At 42.0% G+C, this 25901-nt stretch overlaps 1 protein-coding gene across 2 annotated transcripts; it reads right to left on the bottom strand.

Annotated features, from left to right (window-relative positions):
• Positions 1-505: 505 nt before the first annotated feature.
• LOC109892658 (neuroligin-3) lies at positions 506-25424 on the bottom strand. Of its 2 annotated transcripts, XM_020485354.2 has the most exons (7): positions 25193-25424; positions 21758-22439; positions 20085-20135; positions 18643-18792; positions 17684-17869; positions 4495-5284; positions 506-2900 (listed from the first exon to the last, which is right to left on the bottom strand). In XM_020485354.2, exons 2-7 carry the CDS (start codon positions 22239-22241, stop codon positions 2030-2032), a joined length of 2532 nt encoding a protein of 843 aa, XP_020340943.1. In that variant the 5' UTR covers positions 22242-22439; positions 25193-25424; the 3' UTR covers positions 506-2029. The 2 variants fall into 2 exon arrangements, with proteins under 2 accessions (XP_020340943.1, XP_020340944.1); XM_020485355.2 differs by lacking the exon at positions 20085-20135 and having other exon boundaries at positions 25193-25423.
• Positions 25425-25901: the final 477 nt, after the last annotated feature.

The raw sequence follows: 25901 nt of genomic DNA, 5'->3' as shown, positions 1-25901 counted from the left end.
TATAAAACAAAAGGCAGACCATGGAAATGCCACTGGACTGACATTGATTAAGTAGACTAACAAGGGGACATTGAGGGCTGGATCCAGCTGCTGCCCTCCCTCCCTTCCCTCATCCCTGACCCAGTTGATGTCAAAGCCCACTCCTTACAATGGTCCCAGTGTGCAGCTGGAGAAAACACCACACTGTCTTTTTGGAGTGTGCCTGTAACCTCTTATCCTCTTTGACTTTCCCCAGTCTTAGCCCTTGACCAAAATATCAACATACAGTTACAAATGTACCATAGATTATGATAATATGCCAAAGCTGTGTCTATGTAATCTCAACTGGTCCCAGTCATATATGGGGCATTGCCCTGATGCCTCAAAATCCAAGCTGAAATTGTGCTGTTTGTTTTCCGTTGAAAAATAATCTTGATATGTGATACAATTGAATTAGATTGGCCAGCTGACTCATAGTAAAGCTGATACATTTTTTAAAGTTGATGGATTTTGACAAGAAGACAACTCAGTTCCAAAAAATCTTTAATCAGCCCATTGATATTGAACAGTAGTATTAGTCAATTGTGTTCTATGATCGTATCAAAGAAAGCAAGATGACAATAATTCTCAGAGCGATGTGCATTCTCCCAGGATAATACTGTGAAGTGTTCACATTGAATTCAAAAGACACTTTCATAGTAATGCTTCAAAACGTGTTATGCTGCAAAATCTGGCTTTGTGTAAATGGGATGAAGCCTGTGGGTGAATCTTAGCTTGCTCAATCTGCAATATTTTAAGTAAAACTCTTTCAAATCTGATTGATTCAGGTAGTTTATACATACAATTGTGATATACTTAATTATCTTACTGAATACCTTTATATTCATATAAACAAATAACAATAAAAAAACTGCTGGTCTAAATTTATTCTGTACAAACAAGCCAAGCCTATGGAATCATATCAGTTGGTTAGAGTAGGTGCCATCTTAAGCTATTCTCTGTTTATAACAAAGCAGAAGTCGCATTCGCAGAACGTGTTTAGCAAAAGAAGACACAGTCAACTGAAAAATAACAAAGGTACTTAAACAGACGACCATAGATCGGAGTACAACACTAATATGATGAAAGCCAATACTTCAAACAAATGTCAAACAAATGTCTTAAAATTTACACTTGTACATTGCACTTTGCGTGTGCACAGACACGCGCACGCTCACAAACATACGCGCACGCAAACAGACACAAACACACGCACACACACACAGTCACACACACACACACACGAACGCACACACGTTGTGCATATTCAAATAGAAATATTGTTTGGATAAATGTGATACTTTTACTACAAATTGTAATCAATGTTGTAGTGAAGGTTCAATTCATCACAGTCACCGTAACAGTATTTCTCTAAGCAGAGAATGTTACAGTAACAAGCCATTCTTTAGTCAGGAAGTAAAAAATACCCTTTTAAGTTGTGAGTAACATGAGGAATATGTATAAAATAGCTTCATAACACAGATTTTCTGCTTTTTACAAATGTCCTTCAGTCACAGATGAGTCCAGATGTTAATTGTTCCACAAAGAATTGTTGAAAATCAAAACAGATATCATAGTAAGAAAAAAGCTTCCCGTACAAATCCAACTGTACAAACACTATACTGAGGTTGTACAAGAAAGAAACAAATAAATGTTACCCTCAAAAGACAAGAATGGGAAATAAAAAGCTTTTTTTCCCCCACGTTTTAACCAGCTCACAAAGGCTTTTGAAAATGATTATAAGAAAATGACACTGCTTATAGACCTCCTTCTGTGAGGAAGAGGAGGCAGTAGTATTATATTGGCGGCGATTCTGCACCCTTTGAGCAGAAAAAGCTTTGTATGGCTCTTGCAGTATGAACATAAATTCAAACTTATCTTACCCACGCATCCCATACCAACTACTGTTTTGTATTCATTCCTAAACTACTGTACAGCACAGCACACACCTCAACTCACCTCTACAATCTCTGTCCCCTGTGGTCTGTATGTCATCTGTCCCAGGCTGGGTCTATACCCGGGTGGTGGAGTGGGAGTGGGGCAGGCCTGTGGAGTTGTACCCGGCTGGGAAGGTACTGTAGGGGTGCATATTGGGAAGGCCCATCAAGGAGTTGGGGATCATGGTGATATTGTTGGGTGTCATCAGGGGGATGTCGTCTGGTGAGCGGCGCAGGGTCATGGTGTAGTCCATGTTGGTGGAGAGGTGCAGGGGATCGTGAAGGTCATGAAGGTCATGGAGGTCGTGGAGATCATGGAGGTCATGCAGGGTGTCACACTGGTTCATCTGGCTGCTCTGGGTCATCTGATGGGACAGGCTCTCGTCGATGGTGGTGGTGGTGTGGCTCAATTCGTTGCCGTTGCTCTGTCGCTGGGGACTGGCTTGATGGGGGCTGCCGTGGCCATCCTGCCGGCTGCGCTTGTCCTTACGGTAATAGAGCGCGGCAAAGGCCAGCACATTGAGGAACAGCAGTGAAGCGCCCACAGCGATGGTGACACTCAGCTCAGTGGAGTAATCTCTCGGGTTAGCCACAATCAGAGGACCCGTTTCCTCCTCATCCCCGTTACTGCTGTGGGCCGTGGAGACAGGCGGACGCTTGGTGGTGCCAGTCCTCTTACCGTTGGAGTTGGTGGTGTCCTGGGGAGGGACCTTGGTGGTGGTGGAGGTGTATTGGAACATGTCATGAAGGTTATACAGGTGGGGCACCAGGTGCTTCCAGAAAGCTACCTTGGTGGCGCGGTAGTGGTCACGGATGCGAGGCTTCAGGCCGATGTGAAGGTACAGCTGGTCATGGGGGTTGTACTTGGACCAGGCCACTTCCTCAAAGCGGTTGGCCTTGGTGTGGATGAACTTGGTGTCCTGAGGAACTGGCTTGTTGGGATCCCTGCAAACAAACAGTGAAGACAGGGATCAGAGATTGACTACCCACATAGAAGACATTAAACTTGAATTTGTTTCATTATGGGGGATGTCAACAGGCAAGTTATGAGCTGTGAGACTGGTTGATGTAATGTCACAGAAATGTCTTTCTGGGTAAGTCTCTAAGAGCGTTCCACACCTGGATTGTGCAACATTTGTCCATTATTCTTAAAACAATTATTCAAGCTCTGTCAAATAGGTTGTTGATCATTGCTAGACAACCATTTTCAGGTCTTGCCATAGATTTTCATGTAGATTTAAGTTAAAACTGTAACTCGACCACTCAGGAACATTCACTGTCTTCTTGGTAAGCAACTCCAATGTAGATTAGGCCTTGTGTTTTAGGTTATTGTCCTGCTGAAAAGTGAATTTATCTCCCAGTGTCTGTTGGAAAGCAGACTGAACCAGGTTTTCCTCTAGGATTTTGCCTGTGCTTAGCTCCATTCCATTTCTTTTTTATCCTGAAAAACTCCCCAGTCCTTAACGATCACAAGCATACCCATAACATGATGCAGCCACCACTACGCTTGAAAATAAGTAATGTGTTGTATTGGATTTGCCTCAAGCGTAACATTTTGTAGTATTACTTAAGTGCCTTGTTGGAATATTTTGTATTACGTACTGGCTTCCTTTTTTTCACTCTGTCAATTAGGTGGGTATTGTTGAGTAACTACGATGTTGCTTATCCATCCTCAGTTTTCTCCTATCACAGCCATTAAATTCTGAAACTGTTTTAAAGTCACCATTGGCCTCATGGTGAAATCCCCGAGCGGTTTCCTTCCTCTCCGGCAACTGAGTTAGGAAGGATGCCTGTGAGTCTTTGTAGTGACCGGGTGTATTGATACACCATCCAAAGTGTAATGAATAACTTCACCATGCTCAAAGGGATATACAATGTCTTCTTTTGATTTTATCTACCAATAGGTGCCCTTCTTTGTGAGGCATTGGAAAACCGCCCTGGTCTTTGTGGTTGAATTTGTGTTTGAAATTCACTGCTTGACTGAGGGACCTTACAGATAATTGTACTGTATGTGTGGAGTACAGAGATGAGGTAGTCATTCAAAAAACATATTAAACACTATTATTGCACAAAGAGTGAGCCCATGCAACTTGTCAAGCAAATGTTTACTCCTGTACTTATTTAGGCTTGACATAACAAAGGGATTGAATACTTATTGACTCGATATTTCAACTTTTCATTTGTAAAAACTAAAAATAATCCTAATTCCACTTTGACATCACAAGCTGTGTGTAGTCCACTGACAAAAAAATCTAAAAGTAATCATTTTTGAATTCAGGCTGTAACAACAAAATGTGGAATAAGTCAAAGGGTGTGAATACTTTCTGAAGGCCCTGTACATGTGAAGTGCATCTATACTGTATGTCTATAAATATTGGTTCTTCTGCACAGGCTTCAATGCGCATCTAAATATGATTAGGAAAACTTTTGGGGAAAATACATGGACACAAATGGGAAATATTCTGAAAGAAGTGAAAGAATGACCCCTTTATTTTACTATACAATCAAGGCTGACCAGATCTCAGTGTACTGTACTCACCCACTCTTAGCGAAGTTAGTCCAGTAGGTCATGACCACAGCGCTGAGCATGATGTCATTCCTGGAGAAGTTGCACGGGAACAGGTCAGTGGCTCCCACCATGGGGATGCCAAACACATAGGGCACCTCGTCCCCGTGGGCCGAGTCCGACCACACAGGCTTCATCAGGCTCTGGCAGTGGTGGTAGAAGGCGTAGAAGTATGTGGGCGAGCCGTAGCGGGCGTGCAGGTCAGCCGTCACCACTGAAGGCTCCACCCACTGGTGGTCAGTGAACAGGGCAACTAATGTCTTCCTCCTGGTCTCCGGGTTGTCCCTGTCGGCCCAGTCCGTGTACATGAACTTGATGGTCTCCCTCAGAGTGTCCTTCCCCTCCGGGTAGCCATACAGGCTGTCCACAAAGTCCGACACAGCAAAATCAAAGTCGCTGCCAGATACGCCGTCCTCCAGGTCCACAACAGTCTCCACAAAGCGCAGCCCTTCCCCCTGGTTGACGCCCAGCATGATGTCATAGTTGAGGAACTCGCCCTGCTCCATCAGGATCTCGGGATCATCAGGGATGACGTCACCATCGATGACGGGGCCAAAGGCTACGTGGTAGCGGGCTGGCTGGATGTCCTGCTCCACCAGCTCTCTGGCACTCTTCTTCTGCAGGCAGGACACCATGTCCAGGGTGTCCAGCACGTTGCAGCCCACCCTTTCGGCCAGCATGCGGGTGTACTTGACAGGCTGATAGTTGACGGCCCAGCTGGACAGGGCTGAGCCACTCTGGATGATGGCTCTGTGGAACAGGCCTGAGGAGATCACAGCACAGTCAGGCACAAACATAGATCAGAGGAGGGTTGTTTGGTCAGCAACCATCTGAGACAGTAAACTTTTAGGCCTACCCTGAAGTATAACATATTGGTAGCTTCATAGGATCTCTATCTAGGTTCTGATGATGAGAGGTCAGTTTTGACCAGACTTTTGATGATAATTTGTGCTCACCGCACAATTTCATCTGAGATGGTGATAGAAAAACTTTTTCAATCTGTGTATCTGCAGTCTCAGTTTCATTTACCTTTAACGAAAGATAAATCACTAAATAATATCGAGGGAAAGGATGGAACTCTAAAAATGATATGAATTCTAATTGAGAGTGTATATTTCACAATTAAAAATAAAGCTTAGTAAGTGGTGCATATGCAAGGTCTCACAACATTGGCCACATTAAAAAGTGATTTGAATTAATTAAACTCTCACTCAACACAAAGGCATCATATTTGTGGCACTCATCTTGAAGAGTACTGATTTTGGGAATGAGTCACGATAGAAAATGTCAATTTACACAACAAAAAAAAAGACATTTTCGTGAATACACACAGTAGCCTTGTTGAGAACATCACTGTTAAATGAACCTTTAAGATTACATTTTAAGAAACACTAGTAATTCAACCTAACTCTGTGCAAGAATTGGTCCAGTGATTTTGATGTGGAATATCTCTCTCTCTCTCTCTGCTGACACTCACAGCTCTCTCTCTCACTCTCTCTCTCTCTCTCTCTGCTGACACTCACAGCTCTTTCCCTCTCTCTCTCTCTCTCTCGCTCTGCTGACACTCACAGCATGTCCATCAGAACCAAGTGTAATGGAGGTCCGTGGACAGCCAGGCAAACCAAATAATAAACATTGACAGAAACCATGCTCCAAAATCAATACCACATCAGGGGGTGTGTGAGCAGGTGTGTATGCGATAACAGGCAGCCCTCATGCAGGGAACTACACACACCACAGTAGCACACACAAAGTCAGTCATCGCATCTTGCCTCAATAGCTGCGTCCTCAGGGAACTCTCTAACCAAAGACTACTTGGCTATGTGGCAGGGCCACCATTTTATTTGACGGACGTGTACAGTAATTTCGAAATTTGATTGTGCATCAGAAGTTTCTCTCTATTTATCAATTAGCCCATGTCAAAACATCTTTCAGATTGGTAAATTAGTCTAGCCAACTACGTAAACTTGTATGAATCATGATCGAATTACCGACCGTGCATGCAGGGAACGTGCCCAGTGGCCCTGACTTCCAGGGGGATATTGTTAGGCAATCACTCAGAAATCATATTAACAAGTCATGGCAAAATGGGTATAATTCAGACCGGGGATACCTGTAGTTTAAACTATGTTTGTGGAAAGTAACTCTTCCCACAAATATAGTTTGTGGAAATAACTACTTTTTAAAGCTATTCAAATACAGATCTCAGAAAGTAACTACTTATTAAAACAATTTGAATACAGATCTGAGAAAACAAGTACTTAAAAAAATATTTGAATACAGAAAGGGACTACTTTTCTGAAACTATTGGATTGGATGCCTTCAACTAATGGCAGGACTGTATCGGAACTGCATGTTGAAGATAGAATGAATAGAGCACACACCATCTCCTATACTATTCCAATCTATCTGGCAGTCATATTTGATCTGTACAATACATTTATATCTGAACATTTTGTAAATGTCCATTCTCCTGAATGTCAATTGCCCCAGGTGTACATAATCAAGTCAAACCAATTAACCAATGACATTTTGTACAGATAAGTATAAATAAGTTGTGACACTCAACTATTGTATGGCTCTTTCAACATGCCACTGAAAAGGTTAAAAGCTCTAATTCATTTTATGACACCTGAAAATACTGCAGAGTAATTAAAAGCCATTTGCAAACACTACAAACATCAATTTGGATACTTGCAAAAAACTACTTGGAACCTCTGTCCATCTGAGGGTAAGTGTTCTTATTTCAAACACACACTATACCATCTGTAAAGGGATCATTATTTAGATTTTCCACCTACCTCAGCTGTAGTTGATTTCCTTTCAACACTTAATAGCCATATTTTGTTACTATTAGCATTCTCAGTAACACTTAACATTAAACTGTTCTTGTGTCTGTGTAATACAACTGTCATTACTTTTGGAGTAACATTTTATTAGCTAACCCTAACCCTTTTAACTACTGTACACAAGAGGAATAGTGACTGTTTCTTATTCCATTTATGTAATAACTCCATTAATATGAAATTATAAAGCCATTTCCAAAGTCCTATGTAACACCAATGTTTCTATTGTAATAATCACAAAGTTACTACACATGTATAACAACTATGTCAAGTGTTAGTATTACCTTGTCTCATAATGAAGCAGCAAAAGTGGCCTACTCTAATGATGAGGTGATTCCATGTCCCTCATGTATTTCATTCATGAATATAGGCTATATTGAGATTAACATCTAAGAGCTCTCCAAACCATGTACTTATGATCATATATTTAGATTAACTGAACTAACTGCAAAGTTTTTTTGTTCTTTATCAAATATTTGGCTGCCATCAAATATATATATACATATATTTTTTTATTTTTTTTATTTTAACTTGCATATTTTCAAATACCTCAAATATTAGGTTTTTATGAGAGACATTCAAAATACTTTCAAATATAATCTGTTCCATTTCGTTCTGTTTTTTTTTCTGTGAGCTCGATATGCAGTTTATGTATAGATAAATCAGATCAAGTCTGAACTGTGCAACATAGTAGGGAGTTGAAGTTTCCAACAGGCCAATATTCTACACAGTTTAGCGCAGAAAACGTGGTAATTAACTACAATGACTACAACATACAAAACATGACGTCATTTCATTGCTTCTAGAATGAATCTCCTCCTCCCGACTGAGACAAAGCTAGTTTAAAAGTTCATTCCGACTCACTAACGCACACACAGGACACACAACATAGCTGAATTAACTCTTGACCCCTCACTATTATCGATCACCACTTAGCTGACAGTTCTAGTTAACGGAAACCTGGGAATGCACTCACTACCTTATCTAAAACACCCCAGAGCTAAGTTTCGTCGGTTCAACCATAGGTTAAAGACCTTTTCTGCTTACTTAAAAAAAACACTCCTAATCTCCTCCAACCTGGCTGGAATGGTATTTATTTAAATGTAATTGCCCCCTGTTTCAGGCTCCACAATCCCTCACTTATGAACTCATATTGTTAATCAGATATAATAAAACAGAGTATAAGTTTACTTAGTTACAGTTCTATTTAAAATGGGGATATTGATTAGTCATTTATTCATAAAATTCCTAACAATTACTCCAGTGCTAGCCTCTCTACACTGGCTTCCTGTTAAGGCAAGGGCTGATTTCAAGGTTTTACTGCTAACCTACAAAGCATTACATGGGCTTGCTCCTACCTATCTTTCTGATTTGGTCCTGCCATACATACCTACACGTACGCTACGGTCACAAGACGCAGGCCTCCTAATTGTCCCTAGAATTTCTAAGCAAACAGCTGGAGGCAGGGCTTTCTCCTACAGAGCCCCATTTTTATGGAATGGTCTGCGAGAATGTGAGAGACGCAGACTTGGTCTCAACCTTTTAAGTCTTTACTGAAGACTCATCTCTTCAGTGGGTCATATGATTGAGTGTAGTCTGGCCCAGGAGTGTGAAGGTGAACGGAATGGCTCTGGAGCAACGAACCGCCCTTGCTGTCTCTGCCTGGCCGGTTCCCCTCTCTCCACTGGGATTCTCTGCCTCTAACCCTATTACAGGGGCTGAGTCACTGGCTTACTGGTGCTCTTTCATGCCATCCCTAGGAGGGGTGTGTCACTTGAGTGGGTTGAGTCACAACCTTGGGTTGTGCCGTGGCGGAGATCTTTGTGGGCTATACTCAGCCTTGTCTTAGGATGGTAAGTTGGTGGTTGAAGATATCCCTCTAGTGGTGTGGGGGCTGTGCTTTGGCAAAGTGGTTGGGGTTATATCCTTCCTGTTTGGCCCTGTCCGGGGGTATCATCGGATGGGGCCCACAGTGTCTCCTGACCCCTCCTGTCTCAGCCTCCAGTATTTATGCTGCAGTAGTTTATGTGTCGGGGGGCTAGGGTCAGTTTGTTATATCTGGAGTACTTCTCCTGTCTTATCCGGTTTCCTGTGCGAATTTAAGTATGCTCTCTCTAATTCTCTCTTTCTCTCTTTCTCTCGGAGGACCTGAGCCCTAGGACCATGCCTCAGGACTACCTGGCATGATGACTCCTTGCTGTCCCTAGTCCACCTGGCCGTGCTGCTGCTCCAGTTTCAACTGTTCTGCCTGCGGCTATGGAATCCTGACCTGTTCACTGGACGTGTTACCTGTCCCAGACCTGCTGTTTTCAACTCTCTGGAGTGGTGGAGACAGCAGGAGTGGTAGAGATACTCATAATGATTGGCTATGAAAAGTCAACTGACATTTACTCCTGATGTGCTGACTTGCTGCACCCTCGACAACTACTGTGATTATTATTATTTGACCATGCTGGTCATTTATGAACATTTGAACATCTTGGCCATGTTCTGTTATAATCTCCACCCGGCACAGCCAGAAGAGTACTGGCCACCCCTCATAGACTGGATCCTCTCTAGGTTTCTTCCTAGGTTTTGGCCTTTCTAGGGAGTTTTTACAAGCCACCGTGCTTCTACACCTGCATTGCTTGCTGTTTGGGGTTTTAGGCTGGGTTCACTTAAATACATGATCTAAGTGATTGACAGTTGGTTTTCAGGGTCATAAAAGTATGCCTTATTTATTGAAGAACTAGTAAAATAGTGATTTTGTCAGACAGCATAGGCAGCAGCAGCCCTATATAAGATGATTACTTTGAATGAAATAAAAAAAAGTCATGGGGCCTTCCAAAGTGGAGCAGCGGTCTAAGGTGTCACTACAGACCCGGGTTCGATCCCAGGCTGTGTCACAACCGACCGGGAGTACCATAGGGCGGTGCACAATTGGCCCAGCATCGCCCAAGTTAGGGGAGGGCTTGGCCGGGGGGGCTTTACTTGGCTCATCACACTCTAGCAACTCCTTGTGGAAGGCCAGACGCCTGCAGGTTGACTTCGGTTGTCAGTTGGATGATGTTTCCTCCGGCACATTTGTGCGGCTGGCTTTCGGGTTAAGCGGGCGGGTGTTAAGAAGCGCAGATACTCTGGTCATGTTTTGGAGGACGCATGACTCAACCTTCGCCTCTCCCAAGCCCGTTTGGGAGTTGCAGCGATGGGACAAGATCGCAATTGGATATCATGAAATTTGGGAGAAAAAGTAGGTAACATATTTTAGCATTTTATTATAATAATAAAGTCATAAAATAAAAAATGTATGAAAGTAAGGTAATGTGAATAAATGATGGAAATGGGCATTCACTACCGTTTATTCATTGATTTATATTTTTTATTTAACCTTTATTTAACTAGGCAAGTCAGTTAAGAACAAATTCTTATTTACAATGGCGGCCTACCCCGGCCAAATACTAACCCAGACAACGCTGGGACAATTGTGCGCTGCCCTATGGGACTCCCAATCACGGCCTGTTGTGATACAGCCCCTAGAACGAGATGCAGTGCCTTAGACCGCTGCCCCACTCGGGAGCCCAAATGGGACTTTCAATGTTTTTATTCTGTGTTGTTACAGCATTCAACCCACATAATGCATACTGTCAGATAAAGACAGTATATTCAGAGGGCCATAGATTACAGTTAGTGCAAGACCCTGAGCATTGAGCTGAAGGGTAGCTTCAAGCTACCAGGACATACATCACATCCACTGACCAAAGCATACATGTCTGGAAAACAAAGGACAAATCCCACTGCCCTTAAATTATCCACTTTGATTATACTGTATGCTTCCCCTTAATTATTCACTTAACTGACCTTCCTGTTTTTTACTTTGTTATGATCCCATCAAACCAAATTTGGCCTGTAGTGAAACAAGCTCATTTTACACAGCCAGGCAGTGGAAAAACATCTGGAAAACATGGCGATATAATCTTTTTTTATTATATCGCCAACAGTGATCGTGGTTCTTGATTAATGCTTGAAAAATATATGATATAAAGACTTGGGTAGTCTGTCTGTACACCACAGTATCACGCTGGCTCACACAATCTCAGTGAGAGGGGCCTAAGCTCTGGTGCCGTTAGAGCTGTGGCCTGATGTAATAAAGGGCTGATTGATTAGAGGAGAAGAGGTGGTGTGTGTGTGTGTGTGTGTGTGTGTGTGTGTGTGTGTGTGTGTGTGTGTGTGTGTGTGTGTGTGTGTGTGTGTGTGTGTGTGTGTGTGTGTGTGTGTGTGTGTGTGTGTGTGTGTGTGTGTGTGTGTGTGTGTGTGTGTGTGTGTGCGGTTGTGGGAGATGTAAAGGCACAGATGCCACTATCTTTGTTTCAGATTGAGTGACATTCCTCAATTCATTCACAACCCTCCTTCCATTTACTCTCGTGAGGGTAAGAAAGAAATACGAGCAAATCTTTCTGAAACGCTGGGGATAAATTAGTGAGTGTAAAACAGAGTGAGGTTTAAAGATTATTATATTGATTAATAGATGCTGCACAGTATGTGCTGTGTACACATGTCTTGATGAATACAATGTAAATATATAAAGTTAAAATGATAGATAGCTAGATAGTTAGACTCCATCCATACACTACCTTGAATTTATAGGTGGATCTGTTAAAGGGGTTCACTCTTTAAGAGGCAAAGCTTTTAGTCTGATTATATTTAGGAGAGGAGAACAATAGCCATCACTTAACTGTACCACTACCCTACCACCCTAGCCACATATCCAAACAATTAACTTCCTCTGAAGGACTCGATTGGATCCATTTGGAATTTGGGGTTTGGTTCACAAATAGAGTACATTTTGCATCCCTTTGATATTTTAAGTAGAAATTGTTTACCAATAGTGAATTTCAAAAGCCTGCTAAATTAAATGAAGTGCCCTTTATTATAGACCACATGGAAAATTCGGCATTTTGACATGAAGATTTTAACCCGCTTAACCCCAAATGTATTGAAGATTTCACTATCACTGTAAAGCTCTAGCTATGTTTTTGCTTTGACAAAGACCTTTCTGAAGATTTGTATTTATTTAATGTGATTAGTGATTCAGTCTGTCCCTCATTTTAAAGTCAACCCAGTTACGTGAACTGAACTTGTTTGAAGATAAAATCAAATCAAATTTTATTAGTCACATGGGCTGAAAACAACAGGTGTAGACCTTACAGTGAAATGCTTACTTACGAACCCCTAACCAACAATGCAGTTTTAAAAAATAAGGATAAGAATAAGAATGAAAAGTAACAAGTAATTAAAGAGCAGTAGTAAAATAACAATAGGGAGACTATATACATGGGGATACCGGTGTCACGACTTCCACCGAAGGTGGCTCCCCTTCCTCAGAGGTCGTCGTCACCGGTCTACTAGCTGCCACCAATTCCCATTTCCTTTTCTGTTGGTTATGTCTTATTGGTTTCACCTGTTTCTGGTTTGGGGTTTGGTTTAGGGCTATTTAAGCCTGTTATGCCCACCTGCCTTTGTGTCGGCTTGTTTCTCTGCTCTATTTTGTGGATGGTATTGTTTGTATTTTTCCGGACTGTTTGTGTCCTCTCATTTATTCACCTGTTGTTTTGGCATGACCTTTTCTCACCGGAATAAATACGGTTTTCCTTAAACCTCTGCTCTCTGCGCCTGACTCCGCACCCACCACTCCTAGTTACGTAACAGGCGGCACCGGTTAGTTGAGGTAATATGTACATGTAGGTAGAGTTATTAAAGTGACTATGCATAGATGATAACAACAGAGAGTAGCAGCGGTGTAAAAGAGGGGGGGGGAGTGCAAATAGTCTGGGTAGCCATTTGATTAGATGTTCAGGGGTCTTATGGCTTGGGGGTAGAAGCTGTTAAGTCTCTTGGACCTAGACTTTGCGCTCCGGTACCGATTGCCATGCGGTAGCAGAGAGAACAGTCTATGACTTGGGTGGCCGGAGTCTTTGACAATTTTTAGGGCCTTCCTCTGACACCTCCTGGTATAGAGGTACTGGATGGCAGGAAGCTTGACCCCAATGATGTACTGGGCAGGTCGCACTACCCTCTGTAGTGCCTTGTGATTGGACCCCGAGCAGTTGCCATACCAGGCAGTGATGCAACCAGTCAGGATGCTCTCGATTGTGCAGCTGTAGAACCTTTTGAGGATCTGAGGACCCATGCCAGATCTTTTCAGTCTCCTGAGGGAGAATAGATTTTGTCGTGCCCTCTTCACAACTCTCTTGGTGTGCTTGGACCATGTTAGTTTGTTGGTGACATGGACACCAAGGAACTTGAAGCTTTCAACCTGCTCCACTGCAGCCCCATTGATGAGAATGGGGGCGTGCTCGGTCCTCTTTTCCTGTAGTCCACAATCATCTCCTTTGTCTTGATCACGTTGAGGCAGAAGTTTTTGTCCTGTCACCACACGGCCAGGTCTCTGACCTCCTCTCTATAGGCTGTCTCATCGTTGTCGGTGATCAGGCCTACCACTGTTGTGTCATCGGCAAACTTAATGATGGTGTTGGAGTCGTGCCTGGCCGTGCAGTCATGAGTGAACAGGGAGTACAGGAGGAGACTGAGCACCCCCGAGGGGCCCCTGTGGTGGGGATCAGCATGGCAGATGTGTTGTTATCTACCCTTACCACCTGGGCCGGCCCATCAGGAAGTCCAGGATCCAGTTGCATAAGGAGGTATTTAGTCCCAGTGTCCTTAGCTTATTGATAAGCTTGGAGGGCACTATGGTGTTGAACGCTGAGCTGTAGTCAATGAATTACATTCTCACATAAGTGTTCCTTTTGTCCAGGTGGGAAAGGGCAGTGTGGAGTGCAATAGAGATTGCATCATTTGTGGATCTGTTGGGGCGGTAGGCAAATTGGAGTGGGTCTCGGGTTTCTGGGATAATGGTGTTTATGTGAGCCATGACCAGCCTTTCAAAGCACTCTGTGAATGATCCGGGTCGGTAGTCATTTAGGCACATTACCTTAGTGCTCTTGGGCACAGGCACTATGGTGATCTGTTTAAAACATGTTGGTATTACAGACTCGGTCAGGGAGAGGTTATAAATGTCAGTGTAGACACTTGCCAGTTGGTCAGCGCATGCTCACAGTACACATCCTGGTAATCTGTCTGGCCCTGCGGCCTTATGAATGTTGACCTGCGGAGAGCGCGATCATACAGTCTTCCATAACAGCTGGTGCTCTTCTGCATGTTTCAGTGTTATTTGCCTCGAAGCGTGCATAGAAGTAGTTTAGCTCGTGTCACTGGGCAGCTCTCGGCTGTGTTTCCCTTTGTAGTCTGTAATGGTTTGCAAGCCACATCCGACGAGTGTCAGGGCCGGTGTAGTACAATTCGATCTTTGTCCTGTATTGATGCTTTGCCTGTTTGATGGTTCGTCGGAGGGCATAGCGGGATTTCTTATAAGCTTCTGGATTAGAGTCCCGCTCCTTGAAAGCGTCAGCTCTAGCCTTTAGCTCAATGCGGATGTTGACTGGCTTCTGGTTGGGGTATGTACGTACGGTCACTGTGGGGACGACGTCATCAATGCACTTATTGATGAAGCCAATGACTGATGTGGTGTACTCCTCAATGCCATTGGAGGAATCCCGGAACATATTCCAGTCTGTGCTAGCAAAACAGTCCTGTAGTTTAGCATCTGCTTCATCTGATCACTTTTTTATTGATCTAGTCACTGGTGCACCTGCTTTAATGTTTGCTTGTAAGCAGGAATCAGGAGGATAGAATTATGGTCAGATTTGCCAAATGGAGGGCGAGGGAGAACTTTGTATGCGTCTCTGTGTGTGGAGTAAAGAGTTTTTTTCCCTCTGGTTGCTGACAAAAATTTGGTAAAACGGATTTAAGTTTCCCTGCATTAAAGTCCCCGGCTACTAGGAACACCGTTTTCTTGTTTGCTTATGGTGGAATACAGTTCATTCAATGCCGTCTTAGTGCCAACCTCAGTCTGTGGTGGTATGTAAACAGCTACGAAAAATACAGATGAAAACTCTCTAGGTAGATAGTGTGGTCTACAGCTTATCATGAGATACTCTACTTCAGGCGAGCAATAGTTCGAGACTTCCTTAGATATCATGCACCAGCTGTTATTTACAAAAATTCATAGTCCGCCGAGCCTTGCCTTACCAGACACCGATGTTCTATCCTGCCGGTACAGCGTATAACCAGCCAGCTGTATGTTGATAATGTCGTCGTTCAGCCACGACTCCGTGAAGCATAAGATATTACAGTGTTGAATGTCCCGTTGGTAGTTTAATCTCTGCGTAGATCATCGATTTTATTCTTCAAAGATTTCACGTTTGCTAGCAGAATGGAAGGAAGTGGGGGTTTATTCAATCGCCTACGAATTCTCAGAAGGCAGCACGCCCTCTGGCCCATTTTTCTCCACCCCTTCTTCACGCAAATCAAGGGGATCTGGGCCTGTTCCCAAGAAAGCAGTAAATACTTTGCGTAGGGCTCGTCAGACTCGTTAAAGGAAAAAAAGTATTCTGCCAGTCCGTGGTGAGTAATCGCAATCCTGATGTCCATTACTTATTTTCAGTCATAAGAGATGGTAGCGGCACCATTATGTACAAAATAAGTTCAAAAATAAGTTACAAACAACGCAAATATACGAACAAAAAAACACAATCGGTTGGGGCCACGTAAAACGTCAGCCTTCTTCTCCGGCGCCATTTTGGTGAAACTATTCATTTTTTAGTTGAGGATAAAGGTTGTATACTGCGCATTCAGAAAGTACTCAGACCCCTAGACTTTTTCCACATTTTGCTACGTTAATGCCTTATTCTAAAATGTATTAAATTGGTTTTTTTCTCATCAATTTACACACAATAACCCACAATGACAAAGCAAAAACAGGCTTAGAAATGTTTGCACATTTATAAAATATAATCATAATAAATATCACATTTACATAAGTATTCAGACCCTTTACTCAGTACTTTGTTTAAGGACCTTTGGCAGCGATTACAGCATCGAGTCTTCTTGGATATGACACTACAAGCTTGGCACACCTGTATTTGATGAGTTTCTCCCATTCTTTTTTGCAGATCCTCTTTAGCTCAGTCCCTGCCACTGAGAGTTCAATCTTGGTTTCATCAGACCAGAGAATCTTATTTCTCATGGTCTCAGAGTTGTTTAGGTGCCGTTTGGCAAACTCCAAACGGGCTATTATGTGCCTTTTACTGAGGAGTGGCTTCCGTCTGGCCACTCTACCATAAAGGCCTTATTGGTGGAGTACTGCAGAGATGGTTGTCCTTCTGGAAGGTTATCCCATCACCACAGAGGAACTCTGAAGTTCTGTCAGAGTGATCATCGAGTTCTTGGTCACCTCCCTGACCAAGGCCCTTCTCCCCGATTGCTCAGTTTGGCCAGGTGGTCAGCTCTAGGAAGAGTCTTGGTTCCAAAGGTGATTCCAAAGGCCACTGTGTTCTTGGGGACCTTCAAGGCTGCAGACATTTTTTGGTACCCTTCTCCAGATCTGTGCCCCGACACAATCCTGTCTCGGAGCTCTACGGACGATTCCGTCAACCTCATGGCTTGGTTTTTACTCTGACATGCACTGTCAGCTGTGGAACCTTATATAGACAGATGTATGCCTTTCCAAATCATGTCCAATCAATTGAATTTACCACAGCTGGACTCCAATCAAGTTGTAGAAACATCTCAAGGATGATCAATGGAAACAGGATGCACCTGAGCTCAGTTTTGAGTCTCATAGCAAAGGGTCAGAATACTTATGTAAATAAGATATTTATATTTTACATTTTTTATAACTTTGCAAACATATCTAAAAACCTGTTTTCACTTTGTCATTATGGGGTATTGTGTGTAGATTGATGAGGGAAAAATATAATTTAGTACATTTTTGAATAAGGCTGTAACGTAACAAAATGTGGAAAAAGGGAAGAGATCTGAATACTTTCCGAACACACTTTATAATGTAAATGTAAAACTAAATAATGGCATAATACAGAAATATAAATATTTTGCATTTTTGCATTAAAAACATCACATTTCAAATAAAAGCAGATAACAGTAGATCTGTTTCAACACAGTGAATAAAGTCACTTCCCTGAAGCAATACTACAGAGCACAACACATTAATGTTAATGCTCCACATAAAGCTATACATTGAGATGAAGTACCAGATAATGTAGTACCTAGTATGTGTCTGTGAAAACTGCAGGCTGAGGAATCACTGGGTCTGTGTGGTTTATCATAAATATAAAGGCATTGGGCATGAGATTCACTGGTGACTATACCCATCCCATCCCACCCCCCCTGCCCTGTCTATCCAGGTTGAGTTTTAGTCTTACCCTCAGAGTGATGGGACAGTGTGAGCAGGCTGACGCAGGATGCTCCGATCCCAGATCCAAAGACAGTGATGCGACCAGGGTCTCCTCCAAAATAGCCAATGTTCTTGCTGATCCAACGCAGGGCTTGGATCTGGTCCAGGAGTCCATAATTTCCTTTAGCTGCCTGGTCACCTGTACTGAGGAACCCTGAAATGTACAGCAGATGATATTAGTGTTATTTAACTTCTTTCTTGTCACACTTTTATCTGTGATTTACCATACCAGAGCAGGTTAAATACCTAGCTCAGTACATCATTCTCCTCCTCCTCCTCCACTTTTTCATAAGGATACTCTCACTGCATGGTTCCTTGAGTTGCAACCAGTCTTTTTCTCCAATATGCATTCTCCACTATGCATTCTCCACTATGCAGTATCAATCACAGAGAGAGGGGCAGGCCCTTTCCGCCCCTCGCACAGAGATACATGAAGTGTTACAGCTGTGATGTCGCTCCTACAAGAAAGACTCCAGACCTTGGCTGTGATTCCTGCATCCCTTCCTATTTAAATCAGTCTTCCAGGCTTGACAAAAGCGGTCAATTTCTCTGCAGGTTAGTTCAAAAAAGATTAACAGTGTTTTGGAATATTGTAGCTTGTATACACCAAGTAGGCGATTAATAGTCCTAACCGTTGTCCTCTGACTGAGGAGTTCTAATCTTACTCCCTCCTCAAGACAATAACATACTGAAAAAGACTTTGCCTTCATAACCTGGGATTATACATTACGCACCAGGAGAAAATGACTTCCATAGCAAATGATAGAAATGTAACAAATGAATAGAAGTTTGAATAACTGGCATAAGTGTACATATGAATTGGATCTCTGTGTGGAGATCAACGTTATGAGAAGAAGAAAATGTATCTTCTAGACTGAAAAGAAATTCCACAGACACCATTCAGAGATAGTAAGAGAATCCCATCACCTAGTACTCCGACCCTGTAGTTGAGAGTGATGACGATGACATTCCCATAGCTGGCCAGCACACTCCCATCGATCATATTTCCTGTCCCCTCCATGTAGGATCCTCCATGGATGTAGACCATCACAGGCCTAGCCTCAGTGTTCCGAATGTCTGCAGAGAGAATCAGCCATTTACTATTTGTACTGTAAAGAGTTACAGGCAAGGTAATGCAACATCAGAATACTGTAACCCCTACCAGACGGTAGACTCAGCAACATTTACACCACTAAAGCTGAAGGTAAGCTCAAGGTAATGGTATTGATTTTAGCAGATGTGCTTCGGTGATTACGGTCTTGGTTGTGACGCACCAATGGAGACAAGAATGCAAAGCAAGGACACTACTCATACAGGCCTAACAGGGATCTATATTATGTCAATCTCAATGTTTTTCCCCCACAAAACTGTGTTTATACTAGAGCCTGAGCCATATTCTAATATTCTGTTGTTAGCAATATACCGTTTCCACATCTAGTATCTCTAAAGTGTATCTAGTTAATACTATGTGTTCACTATGTTCAACAGAGCATGCGTCTTCAGGCAAGGTGGTCGTTTCTGTGCTTTTCTCTGCATCTAAAACAACAACTACTAAATATAGTTTTTTCGTCAGAATAAGGCATATAAACCCTCCCCACAATATAACTGCCCTCCCCGCCCCAATGAAAAAATGACAAAGTAAAAAACAATTTGGTGACAAAAAGAATAAGGCATATGACCTGAACTGTAAGTTCAGTGTCAATGTGAGAAAGGCGGGAGATGCCATAAAATAACATAAGGACACCCATTTCCTACATCACACTCAATCTCTTGAACAGTACGACATGTAGTGAATAGTAATAGCTTCATCCTCATGAGTCACTCATACGGTCCTCTCATGAGACCCACAGAGAGGTAGTGGAGGAGACTTTGAGATAAGATGTAGTTGGTTATAGATAGCCCAGTCTGTGATCCCTAGAAGACACAGGAAAATCTTCACTTCCCATTCTATTTATAGTGCTACAAAATAATATCTTTGTTGATTGGTATAGCCACAAAGATACAAGAAATAACCCATGTGAGTCATTGTTCAAATTGAGTAAATTTGGGATCAATGGCAAATTGACCAGCATTTGTCTTCAAGGGGGACAAAATAAGTATTCAGTGTCCCAAAAAATCCATGACCCAAAAAAATACTGCAGATATGATATGGATGTCCAAATCAAAACAATTGAGAGTGAAATAGCTAAGACGCTGAGAGAATCAAGTGACTTATAATTGACTTGGCATGCCCACTGATAAACTAAGGTTTAACCACTTCTGAGTTGTCAAAGGTAAGATCGAAGACGAAAGTCTATGAAAATATCAAAAGTCAAAAAGTGTCTAAAAAGAAAAAACGTCATGCATTAAACTTTGAGCACCAAAAATACCTTCACTGTCACCATGAGAGAAATCCACTCCTTGACTCTTGCTGTGGGCCCCTAGGAATCACATCAAGGAGGAAAAAAAACAAAAAAGTACAAGAGAATTCAAAAATAGCATGATTGACCATCAAGGAAGGAAGATAGTGATTTCCCAATCTGTGTCTCGGAAAATCTGTCAAAAATGGCGTTACTGTGAAAACAAAATAATGTTTGTTTGTAGTAAACATAGGCTGTGCAGAATTTGAGGTAAGATATGATGTACTCTCCTTTTCATTGCCATGACTCAATCAGAACAAATTAGATTTACATATTGTACAAACAGTAACTTTTGACATCAGAATGTTAATTTCTTTCATTAATGGCTTTCCAATAATAACAAATAAAAAATGTATAGAAATCAATGTGTTTTTCGAATAAACATGTCATGGGTGGATGTTATTGTGTGGAATGATCTTACTCTGGATTGCTTTTCATTTCGCACAGCAGAGAGACACACACTCTCAGGCATGGATGGACGCACACATCTCTGACCGACATTTATCGGTCTCTACTGTGTTTGATTTTCAAATACGATGACGATGTGATCTTGGTTTTGAGCCAACTCTGAAGTCACTTTGCTCCTTTTTACTTCTTTGTTAGCTTACATACCTTCTTCTCTACATACTTTCTTGTTGGGTTTTCTGGCACATTCCTTGGATACTCTTTTGACTGAAAAATGAATGAAAGACTACGAAATAACAGAAGGCTCTGAAAAATTGAAAAAGCATTCAGGCACCCAATTCCCAACCCGGTTCACTTTTCATCACCTCAGGAACTATACAAGGGAGGTAGTGGGATAGGGGGTTAAAGATATACATCGAATTAAATAATAATCATAATGATTTAACAATGCTGCACACAGTCCATTTTCACATGCACTCTGTCTGTATATTGTATGAGCCCTAATACTCTACAAAATAAATGAAGGAAAGGAAATGTGTTTATCAATCACAATAGTGTTTACTTGAGACTAAACACCTCCGAATTTGTCAAGTAAATATTGATCTACAGATCCATAGCATAGAAATATATAAATGTATTGCACCTCAGATTCTTACACGGTCAAGGCGTTTCACTGTAAACAACAGGCCTCTAGTGCACAATAATAAACATTTCACCGGCCTAACAAATGTCTGAGTCTGATTTATCATAACTATTGAGCCATTCCCAGTAGTTAGGTTATGCCATGCTGTAGGCTATATTCTGACTTTAAATTATTAGTTGTCTGATGCAATAATAGGTTTTATATCAGTGTGTGATTTTCCCGTAGAGAACACAATGAACGGAGTCAACAGTGTAACAGGATGAAGAAGAGTTGGTGACATGACTTTGGATGAGAAAACAACTTGGGGTGGCACAAATGAGATGCACAAGGACAACTGCTGCATACGCAAAACATGATGATTGCAAGGTGACAGCAAGGCCAATACAGTAAACATGATGATTGCAAGGTGACAGCAAGGCTAATACAGTAAACATGATGATTGCAAGGTGACAGCAAGGCCAATACAGTAAACATGATGATTGCAAGGTGACAGCAAGGCTAATACAGTAAACATGATGATTGCAAGGTGACAGCAAGGCCAATACAGTAAACAACATGGATTGTCCCTTTGGTCCATTTTACCCGTTCCACTCACCATCCTCTGTTGGAATATAGATGTTTAAATACAAACAGTCCTCGTTCTGATCCTGAATGAGGTTGGCCACTGTGTCCAGGTTATAGGTGAACCATATGGGCATCATGATCTCAGGCACTGTGTTGCGGATGTTCTGAGGGCACACGGGCATGAAGTGGGTAGCATTCTTGATCCCTGACCAGGAAGAGGGCTGCTCTGGGGGCATGAAGCGCTTCTCCCCGATGGGAGGGGCAGCGTACGGCACCCCAAGGTACTGGTCAACGGGCTTAAGGACCTCACCTGGCACCGCAACCCGGAGGCCCCTCAGCTTCCCAAACTGGGTGTTCACAGTCGGGTTGAAGTTCTGGCTGGTCACCACTGTAAATGGCCAGTAGGAACATAACATCCACATTAAAAGACCACGGCGGGTGGTGATGGTTGCGGTTACTCGCCGATTTGATAGGTGTGCAGGCAACACATGGTGCGTAAACTCTGCCAAACACATGGTCTGGGCAAGTGAGTGCCCTTGCACCACGCCAATGTACACTCGAGTGTCCTCTCAACCCCTATGACCTACTATATTCCACTTAACCAGGCATCGCTCAACCTGCCCTGGGCGCCAATGGTTACTAAAAACAAATTAACAAAGCCCAGGTATTCACTCATCTCCAGCTCCAATTCTCATTGCTGTTCTGAAACAGAGCTGCAAACAAGAGAGACAAATAGTTAGGTGAGCAAACATCGGTGGGTTGCTAACTGCAATGCCCCTGAGTATACTGACGGGACTATGTTGCCAGATTACTTGAAAACTGGGGCTTCTAAATATATAGAGCGGGAGTTGCTCATCATCCGTATGCTTTCACAGAAGATAGGCTCCCTGTAGACAACCCACACAATCATTTCAAAGCAAACTAATCACTTGGGAGAACTCAAGGGACCATTTGAACACACTACTTTGGTGAGTGAGTGCTAGTATTGTCTGTAATCCAGCAGAATGTGAATGTAAATACTGTATATGTAAATATATATCGCAGAGGATATGCTCATTGGCCTCAATTGTCTTCTTTTTTTTAACGATTTCACCTGGGACAAATATTACTCTACAAACAGGCGATATAATTTCCAGCGTCATGTTTGTTATAAACACCCTTTCATGGTTCTAGTGTGGGCTGACATTACCATGGGGAGAAGATTTGAACTATCTGAAAAAGCATCTGCATCGATGAAGGCAGAATGTTGTATACTGCAATGCATCTGGAAGTAAGGGATTTAGTAATATACTGCACATTCACTTTCTCTCATTTAAAGACAGTAATGAACGGGACAGAAATATCAGAAAAACAACACGGACGTAACCTTTGAGTGGAAGGGTGAAAAGCTGTGATGGAAGGAAGTACAGTGCCATATAATCATGTTCTTACCCATGATGCCTGCATGTGCATAGTATAGATCCACAGCAGCATGGCAACAACAACCCTCCAGTAAAACAGCTAAACACTAGACTAAATCCTAATGAAAACAGCTAAACACTAGACTAAATCCTAATGAAAACAGCTAAACACTAGACTAAATCCTAATGAAAACAGCTAAACACTAGACTAAATCCTAATGAAAACAGTGAAACAACAGTGTTGCAGAGCTACAGGCAATAGAAACAGTGTAACCAGCCTCCTGGGTCATCAGGCTGGGTACTTGCTTGTCGGTATGGATGACTCCAAGAACATGCAAGCATAAGTTTGTTTCCCTAAATGAATTTCTTTAGCATTTATTGATAGACCATGATAGAGGCACCTGAAAGTGAACCTACTCTTTTCTGGAATGAACAGATAATGATTCTGTGAAAAAACAGAAATATCTCTGAGTCCTCTACCTCTTCAAAAGTGTACAATCTGGGTTGTGAAAATATATCATAAAAAAGTAGTAAATGTAGCTAGATAAACACTGTTTTTATTTGTTTATTTTCAACTTGTGCAATGATTGCAATTTATTGGCTGATGTATGGATACAGAAACAGAAAAAGGTTGACAAAGTAAACCTCAGCTTAGGTTAATCAGGAGGCCAGGCAAAGCTCCCGAGGTATATTCCCTAAACACATAGGATTGCGTTTAGACTAGCAGGCGAGATGGAAGAGACTTCCCGACAAGACATGAATACGAATAGATTACAACCCACGGTCTCTTATACTTGCAATGCTGTGGGAGCTATCTGATGCCCATGCAGTGTGTGTAGCCTACATTGAAAATAAATAAATGATCCAGAGTTCTCAATATCCTTATATTAAAATCAGCACTTCAAAATACTGACATGCCCTGTGTCTAAGTCTGCAACTAAATGCCGCAACCTGTCCTATTTTCCTGAGCTGTGTGTAATTTTCAGTGAAAAGGCTGTTGATTAAGAAAATACATAGAGAACAACAATGGTCACTTTGAGTGTAGGCCATTAGCCTAATGCTTTCAAATATACTCAATATGTCAAATACAGATAATTAACCATAAGTTATACCACACTCAAAACAGGTGTGTTAACATCATGAATATAGTCTACAAATGTTGCATTTATGGGCCAAAGCTGGGCAAAAAAATAATTCATGCATTTAAAGATGCATTTGAAAAAACAACATTGTTGAGGTCCGTTATGGCGGCTACAGGCCCACAATAATGTAATGATATCAGTGGCTCTATTGGCTATGCCAGTCATAAGCACAATTACAACCACATCCCCAATGACAACTTGTAGTGAATTACTCTACACGGGGAGTCTAATTGGACACACATGGCATGCTTTGACATTTCGCCTATAAATTTGTGTTAATGAATCCTAATTGCATTATACCGACTCCAAGGTAGCAGCCTGTGACCATTGGCAGAATGGTTATGGCTAAAAGATAACCGGAGTGCGGCGCAAATAAAGCAGTTTATTTCTCATCTCTATGTAAGGCACGCAAGGTGCTATAGCCAAATTCAGTGCCCTTGCAATTTAATCAGTGTAGTCCTTCCAAATCGTTCAATTAGTCCAACTCGTTTTATTGTCAAACTAAAACATACACGGTTACAGGGTAAAAGGATGATAATGTCACAGAACACCTCGTTGAAGGTGAGCTGGTGGCACTGATTCACCAGTAATAGGCAACGATGCGTTAAAATGTCAGAGTGAAAAAGAGACTGAAAACCAGACGTTCACACAAAAGACCAAGCCACAGACAGCCCTGCTCCTCCAAATTCCCAAATAAACACCAAGGATGCGGTTGATGAATAAAACGTTGCAAATGTTGACCCTAATTATCACATGCAAAACATCTAAATATCATCAACATATTATACAATTATGTTTAAATGTGCTACAATTAAAATACATCATATTATGAAAAGAATACCCATGATCCTGCTATGTGGGATCGTGGTGTGTAGTAAAATCTTGCCAAACCTTCATCTCATGGAAAGGGAATTTTCGACTCACCTGCTCTAACGGAGGCTCCTACTCTTCATCCCCGGTTTGCTCTTCTCCATATCATTTCGTTTTCATGGCACTGCGTGATGACCACATTTCATTATTATTATTTTTTAAATCGCATGCAAATATTTTGCTTTCAATTCACATGTTCTATTTTGTCTTCCTGATTAACATTAATATATTAGCCCTTTCGGTTTGTGCGCGCGCAGCTCGTTCACGACGGCAAGGTCAGGAGCGCCCACTGTCTTCGCGTTTCTAGGCAACCATGGGGATACGCGTGAGCTGACAGACAGGCAGTAAAGAAGTAAAGGGAATGTATCTGCATCATGGTCTAATCAAAATTATGTATATTTCATTATAATAATTAGGCTATATGGAATCTAACGCATCAGGTAGCCTTTCCCCGGGTCCCTTGTGTAATCAATCAAATGTATTTCTAAAGGCCTTTTACATCAGAAGGTGTCACAAAATGCTATACAGAAACCCAGCCTAAAACCCCAAACAGCAAGCAATGCAGATGTAAAAGCACGGTGGCTAGGAAAAACGGTCTAATGAAAGACACAGAGTGATGCAGATTCAGGTCTCATCTAATTTAAAATTCAAATATAAGGGTCTAAATGTAGGTTGTGTGTGTGATAGCCTAAGCATAACCAATGCTGTTTAAGGATAGGCCTATAAATCTGCATTGTCTTCCTGACAATTCAATGGGAATCAT

This window comes from Oncorhynchus kisutch, linkage group LG6 (genome assembly GCF_002021735.2).
Source record: "Oncorhynchus kisutch isolate 150728-3 linkage group LG6, Okis_V2, whole genome shotgun sequence".
In the NCBI taxonomy this organism is placed as follows: Eukaryota; Metazoa; Chordata; class Actinopteri; order Salmoniformes; family Salmonidae; genus Oncorhynchus; species Oncorhynchus kisutch.
Note: the sequence above shows the minus strand (reverse complement) of the source record. Positions and strands in the feature narration are given on the sequence as shown.

Excerpts from the sequence above, each read along its gene's own strand:
- LOC109892658 (XM_020485354.2), bottom strand. The coding sequence starts at position 22,241 with ATGTGTTTGGCAGAGTTTACGCACCATGTGTTGCCTGCACACCTATCA. Across the intron at positions 20,136-21,757 it reads CTATATTCCAACAGAGGATG|GGGCCCACAGCAAGAGTCAA; the intron begins GTGAGTGGAACG and ends TGTGATTCCTAG. Across the intron at positions 5,285-17,683 it reads ACTGTCCCATCACTCTGAGG|GCCTGTTCCACAGAGCCATC; the intron begins GTAAGACTAAAA and ends TGATCTCCTCAG.